Below are 20,888 nucleotides of genomic sequence, written 5' to 3'. Positions count from 1 at the left end.
TGCAACAGGGTAGGGAGACATATCATATTACTAATCATATTAATTCAACTACTTGACTCCACATCTGCACTAGATTTAAACCTAGCAAGCTCTCTAATGACCTGTAACCTGCTGAATGATAAGTCCCTACTGTCAAACTAGACGTACACAGCTATCTATATTACTAGACAAAAGTGCGGCACTGTCCCCAGTAGGGTGAGCACCATCCGCTTTCAGCAGGTAAGGACGGCCCCAGAAAGAAGGTCAGTTATCAACAAAGCCAAATCCCTGCTCATTACAGTAATGAGCCAGCCAGCGTGTCATTGAGGTGAACCTACTGTACAGCTCATCATTACCTCTCACAGGTAAGGGACCAGAGACAATTAATCGATGCCGACACATCTTTCTGGCAAACTCAAGCATTCTGACTAGGCTGGCTTTTGTGATCTCTGATTGCTTCATCCTAGCATTATTGGTGCCGACATGAATAACAATGTTGCTGAAAGTAGTGGTGCTGTGTGCCTGGGTTCCCTGACTCTCCCTCCATGATGCCAGCACCTTAAGTTTATCCTCTATGTCAGACTCTGGCCCCGGGTAAACAGTGAACCAAGGCTGGCAAAATTAATCTAATATTGCGGGTAATGGAGTCTCCTATCACTAGCGTGCAGTGCTTTACTCTGTCAACAGGAGTGGGAGAAGCATGCTGGCTGGTAGGACTACCAACAGGGCTGGTGAGTGGCGAAAACCAGTTTGCAGTCAGGAGAGGTGACTGCAGACCAGGCCACACGACCGGTGGCTTGCTCTTGCGAGCCTTCCCACACCGGTAAACCGAGATAAACTCTGCCGCATCTGCCGACGAGGCTGAGCTAGTGCTAACAATATCAGGTTTTCTGTCAGGCCCGAGGCTAAGGCTATCTGGAGTGCCTGTCACATCTAACGTAAGCCTAGCTGAAAGAAGCTGCTCTAGGTCACAGACACGTCTATCTAGTAGAGACAACCTATCTGTAACTACGGAGCAGTCACCACAAACCATCGTTTTAATGAGACTGCTTTGACTGCGAATGTAATTGAGCTAAGTGCTAAGCTAGGCTAAGCTCAGAGCTAGTAACAAACTAGGAACGAGAAGCTGCCTACTAAACACGAATCGTATGAGAAAGAAAACTAGAGCATCTAGCGATAAGTGAACTAGGCACAGAAAATGGCTAAATCAGTACAAAAAGAAGAGGTTAGGGCAGAATATATAGAAGAGATAGTAAGAAAATAAAAGTTGTCGATCTCACGAAGGCGGAAGCTGGAAACAGCTGGCAGCGATGTCCATGGACCAACACCGAAGGAGAAGCTACCTCAACAGATGCTCGATTGGTTTTTGTGTGTGTGTGTGTGTGTGTGTGTGTGTGTGTGTGTGTGTGTGTGTGTGTGTGTGTGTGTGTGTGTGTGTGTGTGTGTGTGTGTTCGGCAGATGCAGTCTTTTGTTTGCTTTCACATTAGAAAATACCTACTTTCAGATTCTTATTCCATGTTAGGTAATGGTTTGGGTTAGGCATTCAATTATGAGAGTTGGCAAAGAAATGCAAGTCTATGGAGTTTCTTCAAGTGTAGCAGTGGGTCTGTGTGTTTGCATTGGACTCTGGTAGAAAATAGACAAGACCCAACTGCATGGCTGAAATAATATAGATGTTTTTTGTAGTATAATTTGCCAGTAGTGAACATATCTCCAGATCGAGGGCGGCCAGTTTGCTCACCTGGTAGAGCGGGTACCGCATAAGGCTGAGTCTTCACTGCAGCGGCCTGGGTTCAAATCCAGCCTGGGCCTTTTGCTGCATGTCATCCCCTCTCTCTCTCTCCCATGCCTTTCCTGTCTCTCTCTCAACTATCGCTGCCAAATAAAAGCAGGAAATGCAGAAAAAATAATCTTTAAAAAAAATGTCCAGATCAAAAACCTTATTTGTTTTGCAACCCTGTCAGTGAGAACAATAAAAACTTAACTGTGCCTGGTTTAAAACTTTAAAACTGCAGCGTGGAAGTTTTGTCTCTCTCTTCTGGCACTGAGAGTAATTACTTTTTCTCTTTCAGCGCTCTCCAATGAGGAAAAGCTACACCAATGTTATCTGCGTTTTTACTTGCCGTTAATAGCATTCTTTTTTTTTCTTTTTACTTTAATCATTCTTCTGAACGCCGAGTTTCTTTTTTCTCTGGAGCTTCAGAAACCTTTTTTGGATGCTTCTTAGGTTTTTCTGTCATCGTTTCCAAGCCTGGAAGCTTTCTGACAGAAAGCCCTGAAGGCAAGCCAGTCAGAGGCATGCGACCGCTTTCGTCACACGGAAGTTCAGCTCTGGCAAAGCAGCCGTTGCTGGTTGACAAAATGCACCACTATGCATCACTTCTGATGCGCCAGTGGGGGAATGCAGTGTGGGAATGGTGCCCCAGACACCAAACTTAAAACTCCGGTATACTGCGAAATACAGAGAGATTTACCTGGTGGTGGCAGGCTTAATCAGCATTGTATGAACTTGTCTGCATTCTAGCGTTAACCGGCTTGATGCTAGTGAAATGCAAACTGCATACCTGCATATTTTTTAACAGTACTTGCCGGTGTGTTTCCATCATAAATAGGATGTTTCATCACACTCAACCAATGTTTGTGAAGGTCGCTGCCTCTACACAGCAGCCGTTGAAAGTTTAGTGTTACTTCTTGCATTACCTTCCTCGCGCTGCTGCATCCAGACTAGTGCATGGGATGTTTCAAGAAAGCTATCTTTTATCTTTCCTCCTCACACATAAAACACAAGGAAAGGAAAAAAATGGAAATCCCAATTTCATTGTTCTGATTGGATGTAATAAACACGCAACGTTACAAATTTGCTAGGTGAGCTGCAGCCTCTGCATGTGTGTGTGTCAGGCCGGTTGCGTCCACCATCGCAGAAAACAGTCTGTTAGTGATATTAAAGGGTGCTTTACTGGTCAGAAATTTGGTAGTTTAATAAAGCTAATTAGTCTGTTTTTCTAATTACAAAAGCCCAAAGAGAAAACAAGTACAACACAGTTGCCATGGGGATACAAGGGCATGCTTTCTTTCATAGAATTTGAAACAACTACCAGTTAGAAAATATTTACACAATAAGCTGTAGGTCCTTACAAAAACTACATAAAATCTGTGCTGTCATCTCTCTCTCTCTCTCTCTGAGCCCTACTGTGATGAGTATTGTGAGCATTATGACTTAATTTATTTCTCTCTCTTTTTCTCTGCAGAGTGCATGCTATTGTGTGTATCACCCTGCATGTGCTGAGCATGCGAGCAGAGTGAGCACGGACGGGAAGGGGAGAGTTGGGGGTAGATGGTTCTCTAGTTAATCTAAGGCATGGGGTCATATGACATGTGTTGTTGTTTTCTTGGTTGGATTAAAAAAAAGAAAAAATTGTTAATTTTGGGTTCCAGATATCAGGAATCAGGAACACTTCAGGAATCGGGTACACTTTATCACTTCACTTCATGCACATACATGAAATGCCGTTTCCCCCAGCCCACAGCAGTACAACACAAAGACAAAAACACATCCAAAACCTACAAGAACACACATATCCAAACTAACACATATATCCAAACTAAACAAAAAAAACAAAAAAATCACTGTCCAAGGAAACGAACGCCAGCCAGGATGACTGTCGGAACCGCCGGTCTGCGTGGGTTAGCAGTTAGCTTAGGTACAGCTTATGTGTAGGAAACACTGCAGCTCTTTAATGAAGACAGGTGGTGACTAGTCTCTCTCACTACTTTTCAATAAATCTAGATCATAGCATGCATTATCATCCTTCTCTGCTTGCACTGCACTGTCATGGTAAAACAATCCTTTTCTAAGCACTTGATTTGGGTTTCACCTCTTATGGAGGCATGTCATCTTGAAACTCAGATTTATGAAAAGTAACATCCTACACAGTGGAGAATGATTTTAAAAGCTCTTACTCTATATTGTTTCCCCTCTTCTCCCCTTTTCTATTTTCCCTGTTTTACCCTGTTTTTCTCCCTACACATCACCTTGTTACTCTTTCTTCCTTTGTTTCTCTTTTCAGGAGTTGCAGCTGGCTTCCAAGGCCAGGGCTTTGTCCTTCGTGGCCCTTGTGGATGGATACTTCCGACTCACTGTGGACGCCCACCACTACCTGTGCAAGGAGGTGGCCCCTGCATCAGTAGTCCACAACATCAACAATGGATGCCATGGACCCATCTGGTCAGTTCTGGGAATCCATGTGTGGGTGTGTTTGTCTCTGTGGCTGCTCTGTGTGTCTTTTAGTGTCCATGTGTGTTTGTCTATGTTGCACACCTGCTTCTTTATAAAAATAAAATGCTGCAAACAGTTTAAGCACAGAATATCATTAGAAATATTCCTCAATACACGTGCTGTTCCTGACCTTTAGTTGCATTTACCCATGGCCTCCCTGTCCCTCATCCACTAGAGAGGTCTGCATGCTTCCCTCTCTTTCTCAGTCTCTAGTGTCCTTCTATGGTTACTGCACTATCACTATGTGCTCTATTTTAAATGAATTGGCCTAAAGAGCAGTGGTGGGTGGGCTAGGGGTCGGAGTGGGTATTGTTTTGCTTTGCCACAAAAGTGGTCATTTGAGGTTGAAGACTTTCCCTTCATGGGGCTTTGAGGAAGCAGATATTTTGCTGGGTTTAGCACCATATATTTGTTAAATCATAAGTGTCCAAAAATTCCATTTTAACATGTCTCTGGAAAAACATAGGTTACATACAGACAGAAGTTAGCCCTCAGGATTCCTTGCCATGTGGCATGCAACCCAGTTTTGCTTTTTTTATCCAACATAGAACCTTTACAATCAGGGTTGAAATAGCTTCTTACATGCTGGGGTAGAGAGTCGGGTCAAGTGAGTCAAAGGTCAAGAAAGCAAATGTCTTATTTGGGAAAGAAAAGAAACCATTTCCTGCAATTCAATGCATTTTTCCAAACTTGTTTTGCTATTTTGTCATCACTGTGGCAGCAGATGTCTTTTGGGAGGCATTATTTTAGTGATTTTGTTAAGTCGGAATAATTCCTGGTTTCACAATTTGTCTTTTTCGTTTTACTACATTTACTCAATTCAGATAAGACAAAACAAGAACATTCAAATAGAAAGGTAGCCAGCATGCTTGCTTAAATGTGCCAATTTTAAATGCCTTTAGTAGGTATCACTTTGCAGTGATCAGTGCATAATTCACTGAGGACCTCAAACATCTTTTCTTCTGAACGAAGTCTCTATTAGAGTCTCTTAATCTTGTTTCAAATTAACTGCACCCCTGGCTATGTTTGTTTATTCCCCAGTACCGAGTATGCCAACCACAAGCTGCGTCAGGAGGGCAATGAGGATGGCACATATATTCTGCGCTGGAGCTGCACTGACTACCAGTTCATCATAATCACTGTGGTCTGCAGTGAGGTAGGCAGGCACTTTCCTCCTGTGAGCCTGTTGTTGTTGTAGCCATAAATTGACTTCGGTACTACACCTGCCTTGTTCAGTACACTTTCAGGTGTGTCTATTAAAATCCCTTGGAGCAACTATTTGCCCCTGGCAGTACTGTGGATAATGAAAAAAATTACTTGTTTTGAGACGTGCTGCAGAACAGTGAGGAAATAAAACAAAGTGAGCAAGTGACATCACTGCTGATCACTGATTCTAAGTAAGCAAGAGAATATCAAGTAGTTGCTTTTGAACACATACTTATTTACTGAAAACTACTATGTTCTCTCTAAAATGTTTTTGCCAGAAAGCTGGATAATTTCACAACAAAACGGGGCAGACTAACGGGAAAAATAAAATTATAACCACACCCCTCAACATCCACTTTATGAATTGTTCTAAAATGTAATGTTTTTCGATCTTAAAGGGGAAATATAAAACAAGACAGAAGTACCGTAGCTTTCCTCTTCTCTTTTGTAACAGCCACACGAAGAAGGTTCTCAACATTAGTGACATCAATTTGCCCCACAGTTTTAACAAACACCTAACCACTGTTTTGGCTAAAAAGCACAAGATGGGGTGGTGAAATAGCTCGAAAGCTGTTTTGCATAGGGAAAAGTCATACATTGGGAACCATGTTTCCTCAGTCATTGTTTGTATGAGTTTACAAAGGAAAAGACAACACATGCAAAACAACAGATAGTCAATACATACATGCAGTTTATAATAAAACACACTGATATAGATAGATAGATAGATAGATAGATAGATAGATAGATAGATAGATAGATAGATAGATAGATAGATAGATAGATAGATAGATAGATAGATAGATAGATAGATAGATAGATAGATAGATAGATAGATAGATAGATAGATAGATAGATAGATAGGTGTGTGTATGTATGTAAAATGTGTGCTATGCTTGTTGACAGTTCGGTTGCTAACATTAATTGGCAGTCTTAATAGCCTAACAGTACTTTATATTCCACAGCATATGTTAGGGCAGTTGATCAACTAGGAAGCCAAAGAGCTGACATAACATCCAGATAAAACTTTTTCTGCTTCCAACCCATGTCCCCTATTTTCCTTCATATATTTCCCCCTTTCCTTCACCCATCCACTTTTTCATTCCCCAATCTTGACTTTTTTTTTTTACTTCCTCCCACCCCATTCCACCCTTTCATGTCCTCTCTCTCCTTGTAACTCCCCCAGATGGACCTGAAGGAGTCTCGCATCGTGCATCAGTATAAGAACTTCCAAATCGAAGTGGACTCTGGTGGGTTCCGTCTCTATGGCACAGATACATTCCGGCCCACTCTTCGGGAGCTGCTGGACCACCTGGCGGGCCAGAGTCTTCGAACTGACAACCTCAGTTTTCAACTGGTCCGCTGCTGCCCTCCTCAACCTCGCGGTAGGTTTATACAGTCAGAAGGTTACGTAGACAGGCACATTAGTGCACTGTTAAATTTTGTACTTTTTTTTTTTTTTTTTTTTTTGCTATAAAGCGATTCGAAAAATAAAACAAATTCTTTTTGGTCAGATATTCATTCAAAAAAAAATCCCCCAAGAAGTCCCACTTTTTATGATTCAAATTAATACATATCGCCATATTTTCCATTTAACATGTGTTGAGAGCCTACACAATAAAACCCACCTGTTTGTGAACCATTAAACCCTGCGTTTTCACCTCTGTCACACTTTCTGGTCGGGTATTTTGCCTTTTTTGGAAATCTTGTTGGCCCGCAGGATGTGATGCGTTAAATGTAACGATAAGTGAAACGTAATGCGGCATGTGAATTTTCCTTGGGGAATCTCCTGAATGTGAACAGCAGACGATTGTTTTGGAGCTTGAAACAGTGGTAGATGGAGCTCCTCAGCCTTTAGACGGCACTAAAAGGATAAGATCGAAGAACAAAATGTGAAAACAAAAGCGTTCATGTAGCACAGCTTATGTACTGCGCCAGTGTTTAGCAAGAAGTATTGTTTTTCGCTAAACAAACTCTTAGAAAGGAGCAAATATGTTGCATGTTTCTATCCTGAACATTTTAAACTATTTTGAATTAATTAAATTAAGTCCCCCATCTCTTGTTGCATTAAGCTTGCTGTTTAAAGATTTTATTTAAGAATTTTATGTTTTCATGACCCTGGCTATGTATTACAGATAATACACAGGAAATGTTATCTGGCTTGAAGATTTTGTCCTCGCCACTCAAAAAACAAGTCCTATTTGCAGAGGAGAAAACATCCGTTGTCCTCCACATTGACCATTCTTGATACCGGATTGATCTTACAACTTTTTTTTTTGCATGCCAATTCTGTTTACAACCTTAAATCACTAAAGATGACTGTGATGGGTTTATGGATAATGTGGTCAAGCTGGTGTAGTTACCACCTGCAGTAAACAAAATTGCTCATGAGCAAAATTTGTTTTGGAATTGATGACTCCAGCTAGGCTTGTAGGTGTGGTAAAGATTACTCCATCAGATGAAGGGTGTAGTATATATCCTGTAGTCCATCTTTTCTCCAATACTGTAGAATAAAATATGCATATTGTAACATTTCTAAATGCCAGATTAGGATGCTGACAGTTGTGAGGAGAAATCTGATTATCAGTTGTGGTGCTGTAGTGAGAGTGATGTACTGTTGCAGGCATGGCATGCTGTACAGTTGGCATTTCTAATTATAATTGTACCATATTTACTTTTTTGTTTGTTTCATCTTTATTAGTTAGACCGTGTTTATATGTTTTAATATATGACAAGAAGGTCCTTCCTTTTTAAAACAAAGAATCAATTTAATCTACTTTCCGAGTGCATGGTTAAGCCAGTAAGTGCATTACACTGTGTGTATGTGTGTGTGTGTGTGTGTGTGTGTGTGTGTGTGTGTGTTGAGTGAGTGGGTGCGGGGGTGGGGGTATGCGAGACAAAGAGCACAAGAGAGGAAGGAGAGAGTAGTAAATGCGGGTTTCCGGAGCCAAAGCACCCCTTACCTGTTTCCTTCACGTGGGGAAAGGTGGAGCCATTTATGTGTTTTGGGGTGAGTGGTATTGTTTTGTGAGTTTTAGTATACGACTCTGTTGATGTGCTCCAGGAGAATAAACATAATGGCAGCTCCTGAGGGTTTTTATTTTATCTTTTTTTTTCCCCCCAACACAACATGCATTCTGACCCCCCTCGCCTCCCAACATATTATCGTCCCTTGTTTCTTATTTTGTTCCAGTCATGAGCTGTGCAAGAAGCAGGGTTGAACTCCTGAGCTGACTTCAAGAAGCGCTGCATGACTGGTTGTGCGTACTCGTGTTCCACAGTGTACATGTGCGTGTACTTGTGTAAAAACACTTGCAGGGACCAGTTTGGCTTCTGGGCGCAAAAAGTGAGAACTAGTTGTTCCACATTTGTTTCAGTTCTGCCATGAAGGGTGGAAATTATTGGCTTTAATTGAATGTGGTTTCAGGGCCCAGTGGAGGTACGGGGGTAAGGGCTTGGGAGGGGCGATAGAATCTGTGGCATATTTTGGATGGCTGTGTGGCTGTGTGACTCATACACGCGTGTGAGCCCAGCCCTTGGTTAAATGTTCAAACTTTGCCATCACCCTTGGCATGTCTGGTACACGTCTTTGGTGCAAGATAGTTTTGGGAGTGCAGATATTTTTTTTCTCTCCCTCAAACCACAGCACACTTTCGTTGTCACAACATTGCTTCCTAAATGGCCCCCACACACACACAGACGACAGTCACACATTTTCACGTCATCCTCCCACACAGACTTGCATATTAGAAGAATAAAAAACTAAACAAGTGTCAAATCGACGTGGTAACTTGACCTAAATAGCTTTTGTCATCGTTGCCACATTAACGGGATTGTTTAGAACCTACTGGACCACATGTTAATACGGCTTTGGTTTCCTGTTGAACATGTATGCAACCCCCCCCAACGAATGTGTGGACATGTGTGTTTTTGCGTATGTGTGTTTCAGTACACATGGACCTTGTATTCAGTGCATTGACAGTTAATATTGGTTGCACCATAATGGTTTTTCCTCAATGGCCATATTTTTTTTGTGATTTTTGTGTCGCATGTACACATGCAATAAATAAAACAGTTTGTGTGTGTGTGTGTGTTGCAATACAGAGGTGTCTAACCTGCTGGTGGTGACTAATGATAGAGCGCTGAATTTGCAGACACCTCTGCAGGACAGCCAGCTCAGCTTCCATCGCATCCTCAAGGAAGAGATCGAACTGGTACGTTTGCTAAGGAAATAAGAAAGCTTGACCAATATATGTATTGAAATATCCATGTGTGATGATGCAGTAATAACAATGACCCCCCCCCCCACACTTCCAAACAAGTCAACTTGTAGGTCAGCAACCAACAACAAAAAATACATACTCTGTCCTCCGACCTTACAGAATGAAGAAGATAACGTACAATATCAAAAAAGATTCACCACAATGAACCCTAATTACTATTTATTACTGTTTATGATAAGTCAAGAAAGACTACTAAATAATAAAACAACCGTTGAAGCATCAAATTCCCACCTGTTATTTTCCTAATATGGTGATAATGTGGAAGTTGTAGCAGCCCTAGTTTGAATGCAAGAAGGGGCTGTCTTGTCTAACACCATTTTCTGTGTCCCTGCTGCATTTCAGGATGAGCACCTGGGCCGGGGGACGAGAACCAACATCTATTCCGGCACACTGAGGGTGAAGAATGAGGAGGATGAGGATGTAGGTTACTCATCGTTCCAGGAGGTGAAGGTGGTCCTCAAGGTTTTGGGCTCCGGACACAGAGATATCTCCCTGGTGAGACAACACATCCAGCTACATACATGCGTAGACCTACCTGGCGTTCCAGAGATGCTCCACCGATGACCTTGACTCCTATTTAAAGTCTGTTTTCAACAAAAATAGGTAGAATAGAGTTCTAGACAGAAGTGGTCACTTAGATGAACAAAAAAAGTGCTAAGCTGCTTCTTCAAACTCTGCCACAGAGAGCTCTTGTCAGTTCCCTAAAAATTATAATTCAAAAACAAACCAGAAAATGAGTTAGTCTCAATGCGGGCATCTTAGGGTTGGAAAAAAATAGATTTTAACAGTGCAGAATGTTTTATATTATTACTTTTTCTCTCTCTCTTGCCCTCCCTCTCTTACTTTTCTCTTGGTCGCCAGGCTTTCTTCGAGACGGCCAGTATGATGCGGCAGGTGTCCCATAAGCATATTGTGTTGCTCTACGGAGTGTGTGTTCGCCAGTTGGAGAGTAAGTCGATATTAGGAGTTCTTTGTTTGCAAGGGTGTTAATTCATGTATATGTGTGTGATGTGTGTGTGCATGTGTGCGTGTTGTGAGGGCCCACCTAGAAGGAAGTCATTGGGAGTAGTCCTGACTCCCAATACTACCACACCTACCTCCGGCAGACCTGGAGAGAGAGCAGCTTACCGCCATATCCAACTAACCACCAGCTGCTGCTAGTATGCAATCACTCTACACAAGCCAAGAAGAGGCAGGCATGGATATATAATCGAGGGGCCCGGATCCGAGAATTCCATCCAGAATCAGAATCAAGTTTATTGGCCATGTAGGTTTGCACATAGATGGAATTGGACTCTGGTTTCACGGCTCCCTCGGTGTGCTTAACATAGAATAATAACACGACAGCACAACAATCTTCAGATATAAGCACAAGGATTGATTATATAAAGGCAAGCCAGGTGAGGAAGCGCTAATACTGGTCCCTTCCACCGGGTATAAATTCCTAGCGAGATGGCAGGGGCCATATGAGATGATTGAAAAAACGGGATCAGTGAACTACAAAGTAAGATAACCGGGGCGGTGCAAGGCCTACCAAATATATGTGAACCTCATGAAGAAGTAGTAAGACCCAGACCCAGCCCCTGCAGCAGCCCTGATTGCCCAAGATCCAAACATGACACCGGAGCCCATTCCCATGGGAGACCAACTCTCAGCAAATCAAAAGCAAGATCTGAGGGAGTTGACGGGGCAATTCTGAGATGTGTTCTCCAACCAGACAGGTAGGACCACAATAATACAGCATGACATTGTTTCAGAACCAGGAAGAATAGTCCACCAATGGTCATATGGTATACCAGAGGCCAGGAGGCGGATGGTAAGAGAGGTGGTTCTGAAGATGCTTGAGCAGTCGCACAGTGCCTGGTCCAGCCCAATAGTGCTAGTTCCTAAGCCAGATGGGACTCCTCGCTTCTGTAGTAATTTTAGAGAACTGAATGAGGTATCACAGTTTGATGCTTATCCAATGCCAAGGATCACTTAAAGATTAGGAACTGCCCAGTTCATCAGCACCCTGGACCTCACCAAAGGATACTGGCAGGTACTGCTCAGCCACAGGGCCAAGGAGAAGACAGCCTTCTCAACACCAGATGGCCTATACCAATACACAGTCCTTCCCTTCGGAGTCCATGGAGCACCAGCCACCATCCAACAGATGATTAATAAGAAACATTGGCCCCATCAGATATGCAACATCGTACCTGAATGACATTGTCATCCACAGCAGAGACTGGCCACCCTATTCTATGATCTCACCCAACTCAAGAAGCTGAAGCGGCCTTCTTCCGACTACGAGAGGCCCTCTGCAGAGAACCAGTCTTGGCTACCCTAAACTCAGAGTGCCCCTTCATCTTACAGGCCGATGCCTCAGGGTCCAGCCTTGGAGCACTTCTGTCACAGGTGGTAAATGGAAAAGAGCACCCTGTTGTATTTATTAGCCATAGACTACTTAAGTCTGAGAAGAATTATGCTGCTATAGAAAAAGAAGTCTTGGCACTGAAATGAGCAATGCACAGACAGCAGTATTACCTATTAGGCAGGAAGTTCACCCTATTGACAGATCATGCGCCACTGAAATGGCTCTACCTAAAAAAAGGGAAAATGCATGTATCATATGCTGATTTCTGGAGTTGTAGGACTTTGCCTTCAAGGTAGAGTGCTGAGCTGGGAAGGACCATGGCAATGTGGATGCTTTCTCCCGCAGTGATGAGTGTCTCTGGGCTGTCGTTCCCTGCACCGACATGAAGCTATGGGGGGAGGGGGGGCTCACCTAAAAGGAAGCCATTGGGAGTAGTCCTGACTCCCAATACTACCACACCTACCTCTAGCAGACCTGGACAGAGGACAGCTGACGGCCATATCCAACTAACCACCAGCTGCTGCTAGTCTGCAATCACTCTACACAAGCCAAAAAGACCAAGACTTTGGAAGATGGGGGGTAGAGTGGAGGGGAGGGGGGAAAGGTGAGTACAGCTTGTTGAAAAGAGATGTGGGTTTGTGACAGAGGCATTGAAGGAAGAGTGACCCCGGCAACCAGACAGCGGAGTGAGACACAGACACGGATGAACGGCAAAGACGGCTTGGTACCTTGTTTCCCACTTGTGAGCGAGACCCCTGTTAAGTCTCCTTGTGCACTGTAAAGAAGGACCCCAACCAGGAAGAACCTCAGTTTGATTCAGCCCCACTCCCTGCCCCACCTTTTAATTAATAGTGTATTTGAGTTCTGCAACACTAGTTTGTCCCCATCTAGCCTTTTCCCCCTGACTGGGAGCCCACTATGTATGTGTGTGTGTGTGTAATTCTTCACTCTGTGTTTTCGTTGAGCAGATGTCATGGTGGAGGAATTCGTCCAACTGGGACCGCTGGATCTGTTTATGAGGAGACAGCACACCCAGCTCAGCACCCCGTGGAAGTTCCAGGTAGCCAAACAGCTGGCCTCAGTCCTCAGCTACCTGGTGAGTCAGAGAACTTATACACAGACACACTTGCAAGCAAACGCAAAAACAGCCATACACACAGGCAAACATGCATACAAATGCACACATTGACTGACTGGTTTGGGGCGTATACACAGACACTTAATGTGAGACCTCATGGAGATGGGCTGTTAGAGCAGACAGCTCTGTTTGTAATTCCTTACAGTTATTCTTTTTCTCTCACGTTTTCTTTCATTCTTTTTTTTGTTCTGTCTTGCATAAACAAATACATGAAATTACTAATGGAATCAAAAACATAAGCTTTTACCCTTCTTATTCATATCAAAATATTCAATCTTGATCTAACGCTGACAGGTTTCTGTGTGTGTGTGTGTGTGTGTGTGTGTGTGTGTGTGTATATATGTGTGTAGGAGGATAAAAAACTGGTACATGGCTTTGTGTGTACGAAGAATATCCTGTTGGCCAGGGACGGACTAGGCACGGATGAGGGAGGGCCCTTCATCAAGCTCAGCGACCCAGGAATTCCCATTACAGTTCTCACCAGAGAGGGTTAGGATTCATACCTCTGTGCCTTCACTGAAACATACATGTACTCTGACGTTAAAAAACAAAATATCAGAAAGGACTAATTAGTCTTTCCAGGGTGACTCTCTCCCAAATGTGTAACCCATAAGTCCTCTGCTACCAGCATGCGATGTGGCCACAGCCATGAGCTAACCCCCAGATATTCTCCAAAATTAGCAGATGGGTTGCATTTTTAGCAGGGGAGTTTTTCCTGTGGATTTCTTTGGACAGCTAAGGCCAAACAAACACACTCCAACTTACGCTGACAGATACAAGTTCCTTGAACAGTGACTGTCATATATGGGTCCAATGCAGCCTGCGCTAAGGGCACATTTCTCTCATGGAACATAATTTGTTATGGTAAAGGCTTAATATGGGTCAAAGGAAAGATAGCAGGACAAGGTCAGCTCTCAAATTGCATGAGTCCCTTCAAATTGGCACCGCATGTTTCTGCTTGGTCTGTTGGAGCCATGAGTTGTGTATAATACTGGAGTGGACCAAAGTGTGGACGGGAAATGTTTCTCTGCTCATGTTCAACCAACAGTGGCCCCTGGGAAAATGCCTCATCCCTGTTCCCAGCATTCTTTCTTTCTGTCCTTTCTCCTCAGTCCATCGCGTGCATAAGTCTGTGTATCTCACTCATAGCTGTGTTTGATGGACAGTGGCTATAAATGAAGGACAGGCAAAAATGCAAATAGGAAATGCCTTAAATGCTCATATCCGCAAAAACTTACTGAAAATGCTCTTCCTGCTTCCATTCTTCTTAACTCCCCTTTGAGGTATTGGGGCCATCTGGGGTTACCCAGCTGTGCATCCAACTAGCCAGCCCGCCCATGTTTCTGTCAGGGCAGTATATCCTGTATATTCCTGTCTATCAGGCCTCTATGGGACGATGTTTGCTCAGAGCCAGAGACTTGAGGGCCCCGCCCCTACCATGATTCCATTTTACCATTAATTTTTTTTTTAGCATAGCCTCTTTTCTTTTTTTAAATATGCAAAGTGATTTCACATTAAATAGATGTACCATGGGAGAAGATCTCAGAATTCCACAGATTTTCTTGAATTTTGTTTAAAATTTGACCTTTTTTCATAATTTGAATAAACAGCACATAGTTATCCCTTTTCCCTCTCAATAAATAAAACTTGGATAATGTTCTTGGGCTGCCAGTATATGTTTTGAGTCTTTCAATTTATGGATCCCGATTAGGGATGGAACCTCTTGTGTTCTAAGTAACATGGCTGAAAACTCTGGAAACATGGTTTTCCATTACCACATGCTGGAATTACAGAAAAAGATGCTTTGTGATGGAGCAATGCCGGCAAATTGGGTGTAGGGACACTTGGGTGCATGCGTAGTCAAAATGTGTATGTGCACATATAAGCTTTTCCTGTTTTTGTTTACCGCTGTGCAGAGCATAACCTCTGAAACAGCTCTGAGAATTTCTATGTACTTTCTTACATAAGTACATTGTGCATTTCGTCTTGGATGGTATCTTACCAGCAATTGTATGTACTGAAATTACAGTAGTATGCCTCATTTTTCACCATGAAGCTCACTAGGCCACATACAAACACATACACACACACACACACACACACACACACACACACACACACACACACACACACACACAAAGCAATAGTTGGCATCCTCACTTGGAGATGAACATTAGAAACAAGTCCCAGTAATTGCCAAACTAATGTTTCCTGATGGGACTGGAAGAGTTCATGTTATTGGAAGACAATGATTTTCGATTTTAGTGGGGACTTTTATCAGTTTATTGTTAAATCCTTTCTCACACTGATGACTCCTGACTCTGCAGAGTGTGTCTACCGTATCCCCTGGATCGCTCCGGAGTGTGTGAAGAATGTGAACAACCTCAGTGTGGCAGCAGACAAGTGGGGCTTCGGGACCACCCTGTGGGAAATTTGTTATGATGGAGAGGTCCCTCTCAAAGACAAGAAACTCACAGAGGTGAGGAACAAGCATACGCACACACACACACACACACACACACACACACATACACACACCTTTACTGTCTCCAGCTGGTCCCAACTTTTTTTCTTATCGCTCTTTTCCTGTTTCTCCCTCTCCCTCTCTTATATATCTCTCATTTCTCCCCTTGTTCATACTCCTCACTCTCTCCCTCCCTCTCTCTCGCTCTCTCTCTCGCTCTCTGTGTGTGTTGAGCAGAAGGAGCGGTTCTATGCTGCAGAGTGCCAGCTGGCCACCCCGGAATGCAAAGAGCTGGCTGAACTGATGACCCACTGCATGAACTATGACCCCAGGAAGAGACCTTTTTTCAGGGCTATCGTCAGAGACATAGACATGCTGGAGGAACAGAGTATGTGTGAGGGAGTTTGGGTTGGGTGTGTGCATGTGTGTTAAAGTAGCTATGGAGTAAAACAGTGCTTCGCTCTTCAGCACCATCACATGCATACTCAGACATGCTGGAAGGAAGAACAAGGGCAAGATGCATGATGGATAGATATGTATGTGCTAACAGAGGGCGTGTGTGTGAGACCGTATGAGTGTGATGGGCTTTATGTTTCTTTTAGCCCACACACCCATGTAGATTGATTAACACAAAATGTGACCACAGTCTTATGGAACAACTGTGTTGCAGCAGTATTGCAGCATGGCCTTTGCCATTGCATCAGGCTGTTCTTCTCCTTTTTTTTGTTTTTTTGTTTTGTTTTTTTTAGTGTGTTTTGCTTTCCTACTAACTGTCTGTTGAGACATGTTTATTTCAGAGTTGTGGGGGATTTGAACTATATGAGACATGGAAAGAAGAAAAACAAGAAATGGCACATTGTGTAGATAATATAGAAAGTAGGAAAACGGGCTTGGGAAAATATAAAGATAGTGAAAACAACACTGAATTTATAACAAAGTTTCTGATCAAAAAATTCAGCAAAGAAAAGGGTATGGGAACAGCAAATAAATGAAACTGAAGGGAAACGGCTGATTTAAAATAGCTTGAATAGATTGAAAATGCACAAGTGGAAGGGAGTGTGGGTGTGTGTGCGTTTGGCAGTGTGAGCTTCAACAGTGTCCCAAGTTTCCAGCTGAAAGATGTTTCGGTGGAAAGATGTGAGTGTGTTCCAAACAAAAGCACAGCTTTGATACGAATTTACATTAAGGATACACAGACTGTTAAGTGCTTTATGTACAATCCAGGTGGGTGCTGAAACTGACCAGGCTAACAAATGTCATCTGCTCTGTGTAAATAGTGAGGAGACATTGGTTGGTAGTGTGGAAAAAGTATTATTGCAGTATGTCCCATATGGACAAACTAAACAAGAAAAAAAAAAACTGATGAACCAAACTGCTAATCTTGCTGGTGCTGGCAAGATGTTGTCTGACTTAATTTTAAATCAGGTGAACATGGCTTGTCTAGCTCAAGGCTTCATCAGTATTGATAGCCAGGGCTTCATTTGACCAGAGCTGTCTTACTTGATTTTATTTCCAGTAGAAAGGCCGATATTTTCTTTTTTAACCAGTGAACATATTAAATATTGAGGGATATATTTTGAAAAAATTAAAGAGATTCATAAGAAATAGAGACAAAAGTGTGTACACATTTGAAAATGAAACAATGATCTGGCTTAGTTCCTTCCACTACACACCTAGGTAGAGCAAAACACTGAAATGGCCGTTCTTTATTTGGTGTTGTTAAAAAGGAAAAAGCTGGAAATGTAAGCCATGAAGGAAAAGTTGGAGCGACATGTAGCATATATACACTGTAAGGAAGACACAACTTGATAGAAGTGCACAAATTCAAGACAATGGTTCACACTGGGCATGTGTTGAGAGTGTCACCTAGAAACAACCTAGTGAGCTGTGATCGGGGGAAGGAGTTGTTTACTTGGCCTGAGGAAGTTCACTAAGTTCATGTACTGCAAGCTTCCCTTATCTGGGGCCCCACCAAAACTGGAGCCGGCTCTATGCTGCCACCTGGCGGCCTTAAGCAGATACTACAGCACACCAACTACAGCTTTAGCTTGTTTTCTTTGACACCTGGGATTAAAACCCCATGATGGGCACACGCACATTATTTAATCACATTTAATTGCGAGTTGTACACACCCAAGAGGGGACTGAAATGAGTCAATGTCCTGACCGTGTTACAGATTTTGTGTGTGTGATACTCATATTTGACGCTTTGCTCGACACACCTTTCATACCTCACTCTAATGCCAAACATGTTATGTCCGTCATAGTTAGATGATTTCTGTACAAAAATGTGTTTCCAAATAACTCGATGCAACAGAAATGGACCAAAAAGAATTTCCTCATTAATTTCTACCTGTAAGTGCTTTGGAGGTAGAGAATAATCAAATAACCATCACCTGCAGTTAATAGATGTGTTTGAAGGAACTTTGACTTGGTTTTGCCTCCTGTCATAGGAGTATATCTCACCGTGAGAACTATTCTGTCTTTCAGACCCATCCATCAAACCTGTGCCCACACCAGAGGTGGACCCCACTGTGTTTGAGAAAAGATTCCTGAAGAAGATCAGAGATCTGGGAGAGGTAATCACAACAACATTTTATATGGCATTACACTCACAGAGGCAGCACGGTGGCGCAATGGTTAGCGCGGCCACCTCACAGCAAGAAGGTCCTGGGTTCGAGCCCCGGGCTAGTCCAACCTTGGGGGTCGTCCTGGGTCGTCCTCTGTGTGGAGTTTTCATGTTCTCCCCGTGTCTGTGTGGGTTTCCTCCGGGTGCTCCAGTTTCCTCCCACAGTCCAAAGACATGTAGGTCACATGAATCAGCTGTACTAAATTGCCCCTAGGTGGGTGTGAATGTGTGTGTGTGTGTGTGTGTGCCCTGTGATGACCTGGCAGCCTGTCCAGGGTGTCTCCCCGCCTGCAGCCCAATGACTGCTGGGATAGGCTCCAACATCCCCGCAACTCTGAGAGCAAGATAAGCGGTTTGGAAAAAGGATGGATTATACTCAGAAATATCATTAATGTGCCAAGCAGGTTGTTCTGCTTTGGTCAGCCCTCTCTTCAACCAAATATTGTTGAAATCAAATGAGTTAAAGCAGGGGTGGGCAATCTTATCTAGAACGTACAGGTTTTTGTTCCAACCAAGCAGTTACACACCTGTGTCTCCTAATCAAGTTCCTCAGCAAAGACTTTTCTGGTTGATTCGTGGGATCAGGTGTGTAACTGCTTGGTTGTAACAAAAACCTGCACCCACACCTGCACTTTCTGGATAAGATTTCCCACCCCTAGGTTAAAGCTTTGGTAGGCAGTTTTTTGTATGGCGTCACTGGGCACAAATTCCATAATAACCTTTCAGCATATTGTAATTCAAGTGGTCTGAGAGAAAACTAGACTTCTGCACCTCCTCTTGGCTCTGTACTCAGGCTTAAAAAAAAAAATCCAGCCCGGGACGGAAGATTTTAGCCAATCACGGGTCATTTCAGAGAGAGGGCGTTCCTATTGGCTGTTCTACAAATGCAGATGTACGCGTACGTGTCAATTTGCATCCGCCCTGCCCCGCTGGTCGCTTGTGGTTGTAAACCTAACCCTAAAAATGAACAAGATCAACTTGAAATGGTTGTTCAGGTGAAGTGTAGTGTAGTTAAGAGATTTGCTGAAAAAACATTTTTTTACATGGGTAGATTATTAACTATGATGCAAGTTTCACGAATCTCACGTTGACATTTCGTGGTGTAAGGGGCTGAAGAGCAATGCGGAGGTCATTTGGTGGGAGGGACGTAGCAGAGTGATATAAGGCAGCAGAGAGAGGCAGAAGGATTTGACTGGAATGTTTATTGTTACCTACTTCAGCTTTTCTTTTTTTTTAAGTTTTTTTTTTTTTGCCGTTTCTGCCTTTATTTGACAGCAAAAGTCAAGAGAGAGACAGGAAACGCAGGGGAGAGAGAGGGGATGACATGCAGCGAAGCCAGGCCGCTGCAGCAATGACCCAGCCCCATGTGGTACACACTCCACCAGGCGAGCCACTGGGGCGCCCCCTTACTTCAGCTTTAAGTTAGAAAACGCAGTGTTTGATGTGGGCCAGAAGTAGGTGCTGTGTCAGTGTATTTTCAGTGTAGTATAGGTGAACACGGAGTATAATTAAAGTGGTCGGTAGTTCTGAGATGCAAAGATCACATATTGCAGAGAAGTATGTAGGAGTGGTGCAGGATATGTATGAGGGCAGTGTGACAGTGGTGAGGTGTGCAGTAGGAATGACGGATGGGTTCAAGGTGGAGGTGGGATTACATCAAGGATCGGCTCTGAACCCTTTCTTGTTTACAATGGTGATGGACACGTTGATGGACGAGATCAGGCAGGAGTCTCCGTGGACTATGGTGTTTGCGGCTGACATTGTGATCTGTAGCGAGAGTAGGGTGCAGGTTGAGGAGAGCCCGGAGAGGCGGAGGTATGCCCAGGAGAGAAAAGGAATGAAAGTCAGTAGGAGCAAGACAGAATACATATGCATGAATGAGAGGGAGGACAGTGGAATGGTGAGGATGCAAGTAGAGGTGACAAAGGCATATGAGTTTAAATACTTGGGGTCAGCTGTCCAAAGTAATGGGGAGTGCAGAAGAGAGTGCAAGCAGGGTGGAGTGGGTGGGGAAGAGTGTCAGGAGTGATTTGCAACAGAAGGGTACCAGCAAGAGTTAAAGGGAAGGTTTACAAGATGGCTGTGAGACCAGCTATGTTATATGGTTTGGAGACAGCGGCACTGATGAAAAGACAGGAGGTGGAGCTGGAGGTGGCAGAGTTGAAGATGCTAAGATTCTCATTGGGAGTGACGAAGAAGGACAGGATTAAGAACGATTATATTAGAGGGACTGCTCAGGTTGGACGGTTTGGAGACAAAGCAGGAGAGGCAAGATTGAGATAGTTTGGACATATGTGGAGGAGAGGTGCCGGGTATATTGGGAGAAGGATGCTGAATATGGAGCTGCCAGGGAAGAGGAAAAGAGGAAGGCCAAAGAGAAGATTTATGGATGTGGTGAGGGAGGACACGCAGGTGGCTGGTGTGACAGAGGGAGAAGAAATGGAAACGGATGATTCGCTGTGGCGACCCCTAACGGGAGCAGGCGAAAGTAGTAGTAGTAGTAGTAGTCGTCGTTGTTGTTGTTGTTGTGGTTCCTTAGTGTGGTTAGCTACTGAG

At 43.5% G+C, this 20,888-nt stretch overlaps 1 protein-coding gene across 1 annotated transcript in view; it reads left to right on the top strand.

Moving 5' to 3' along the window:
• The window catches only part of jak1 (Janus kinase 1), a 77,803-nt gene that overhangs the window by 46,105 nt on the left and 10,810 nt on the right, over positions 1-20,888 (top strand). Inside the window, exons 9-19 of the mRNA XM_056277910.1 lie at positions 4,048-4,205; positions 5,298-5,412; positions 6,649-6,847; positions 9,567-9,676; positions 10,088-10,240; positions 10,607-10,694; positions 13,070-13,197; positions 13,590-13,728; positions 15,567-15,718; positions 15,941-16,091; positions 18,194-18,282. Of these exons, the coding sequence (XP_056133885.1) occupies positions 4,048-4,205; positions 5,298-5,412; positions 6,649-6,847; positions 9,567-9,676; positions 10,088-10,240; positions 10,607-10,694; positions 13,070-13,197; positions 13,590-13,728; positions 15,567-15,718; positions 15,941-16,091; positions 18,194-18,282 (1,482 nt within the window). The remainder of the gene's footprint in view (positions 1-4,047; positions 4,206-5,297; positions 5,413-6,648; positions 6,848-9,566; positions 9,677-10,087; positions 10,241-10,606; positions 10,695-13,069; positions 13,198-13,589; positions 13,729-15,566; positions 15,719-15,940; positions 16,092-18,193; positions 18,283-20,888) is intronic.

The sequence above is a fragment of the Lampris incognitus genome, chromosome 3 (genome assembly GCF_029633865.1).
Source record: "Lampris incognitus isolate fLamInc1 chromosome 3, fLamInc1.hap2, whole genome shotgun sequence".
Classification (NCBI taxonomy): domain Eukaryota; kingdom Metazoa; phylum Chordata; class Actinopteri; order Lampriformes; family Lampridae; genus Lampris; species Lampris incognitus.
Note: the sequence above shows the minus strand (reverse complement) of the source record. Positions and strands in the feature narration are given on the sequence as shown.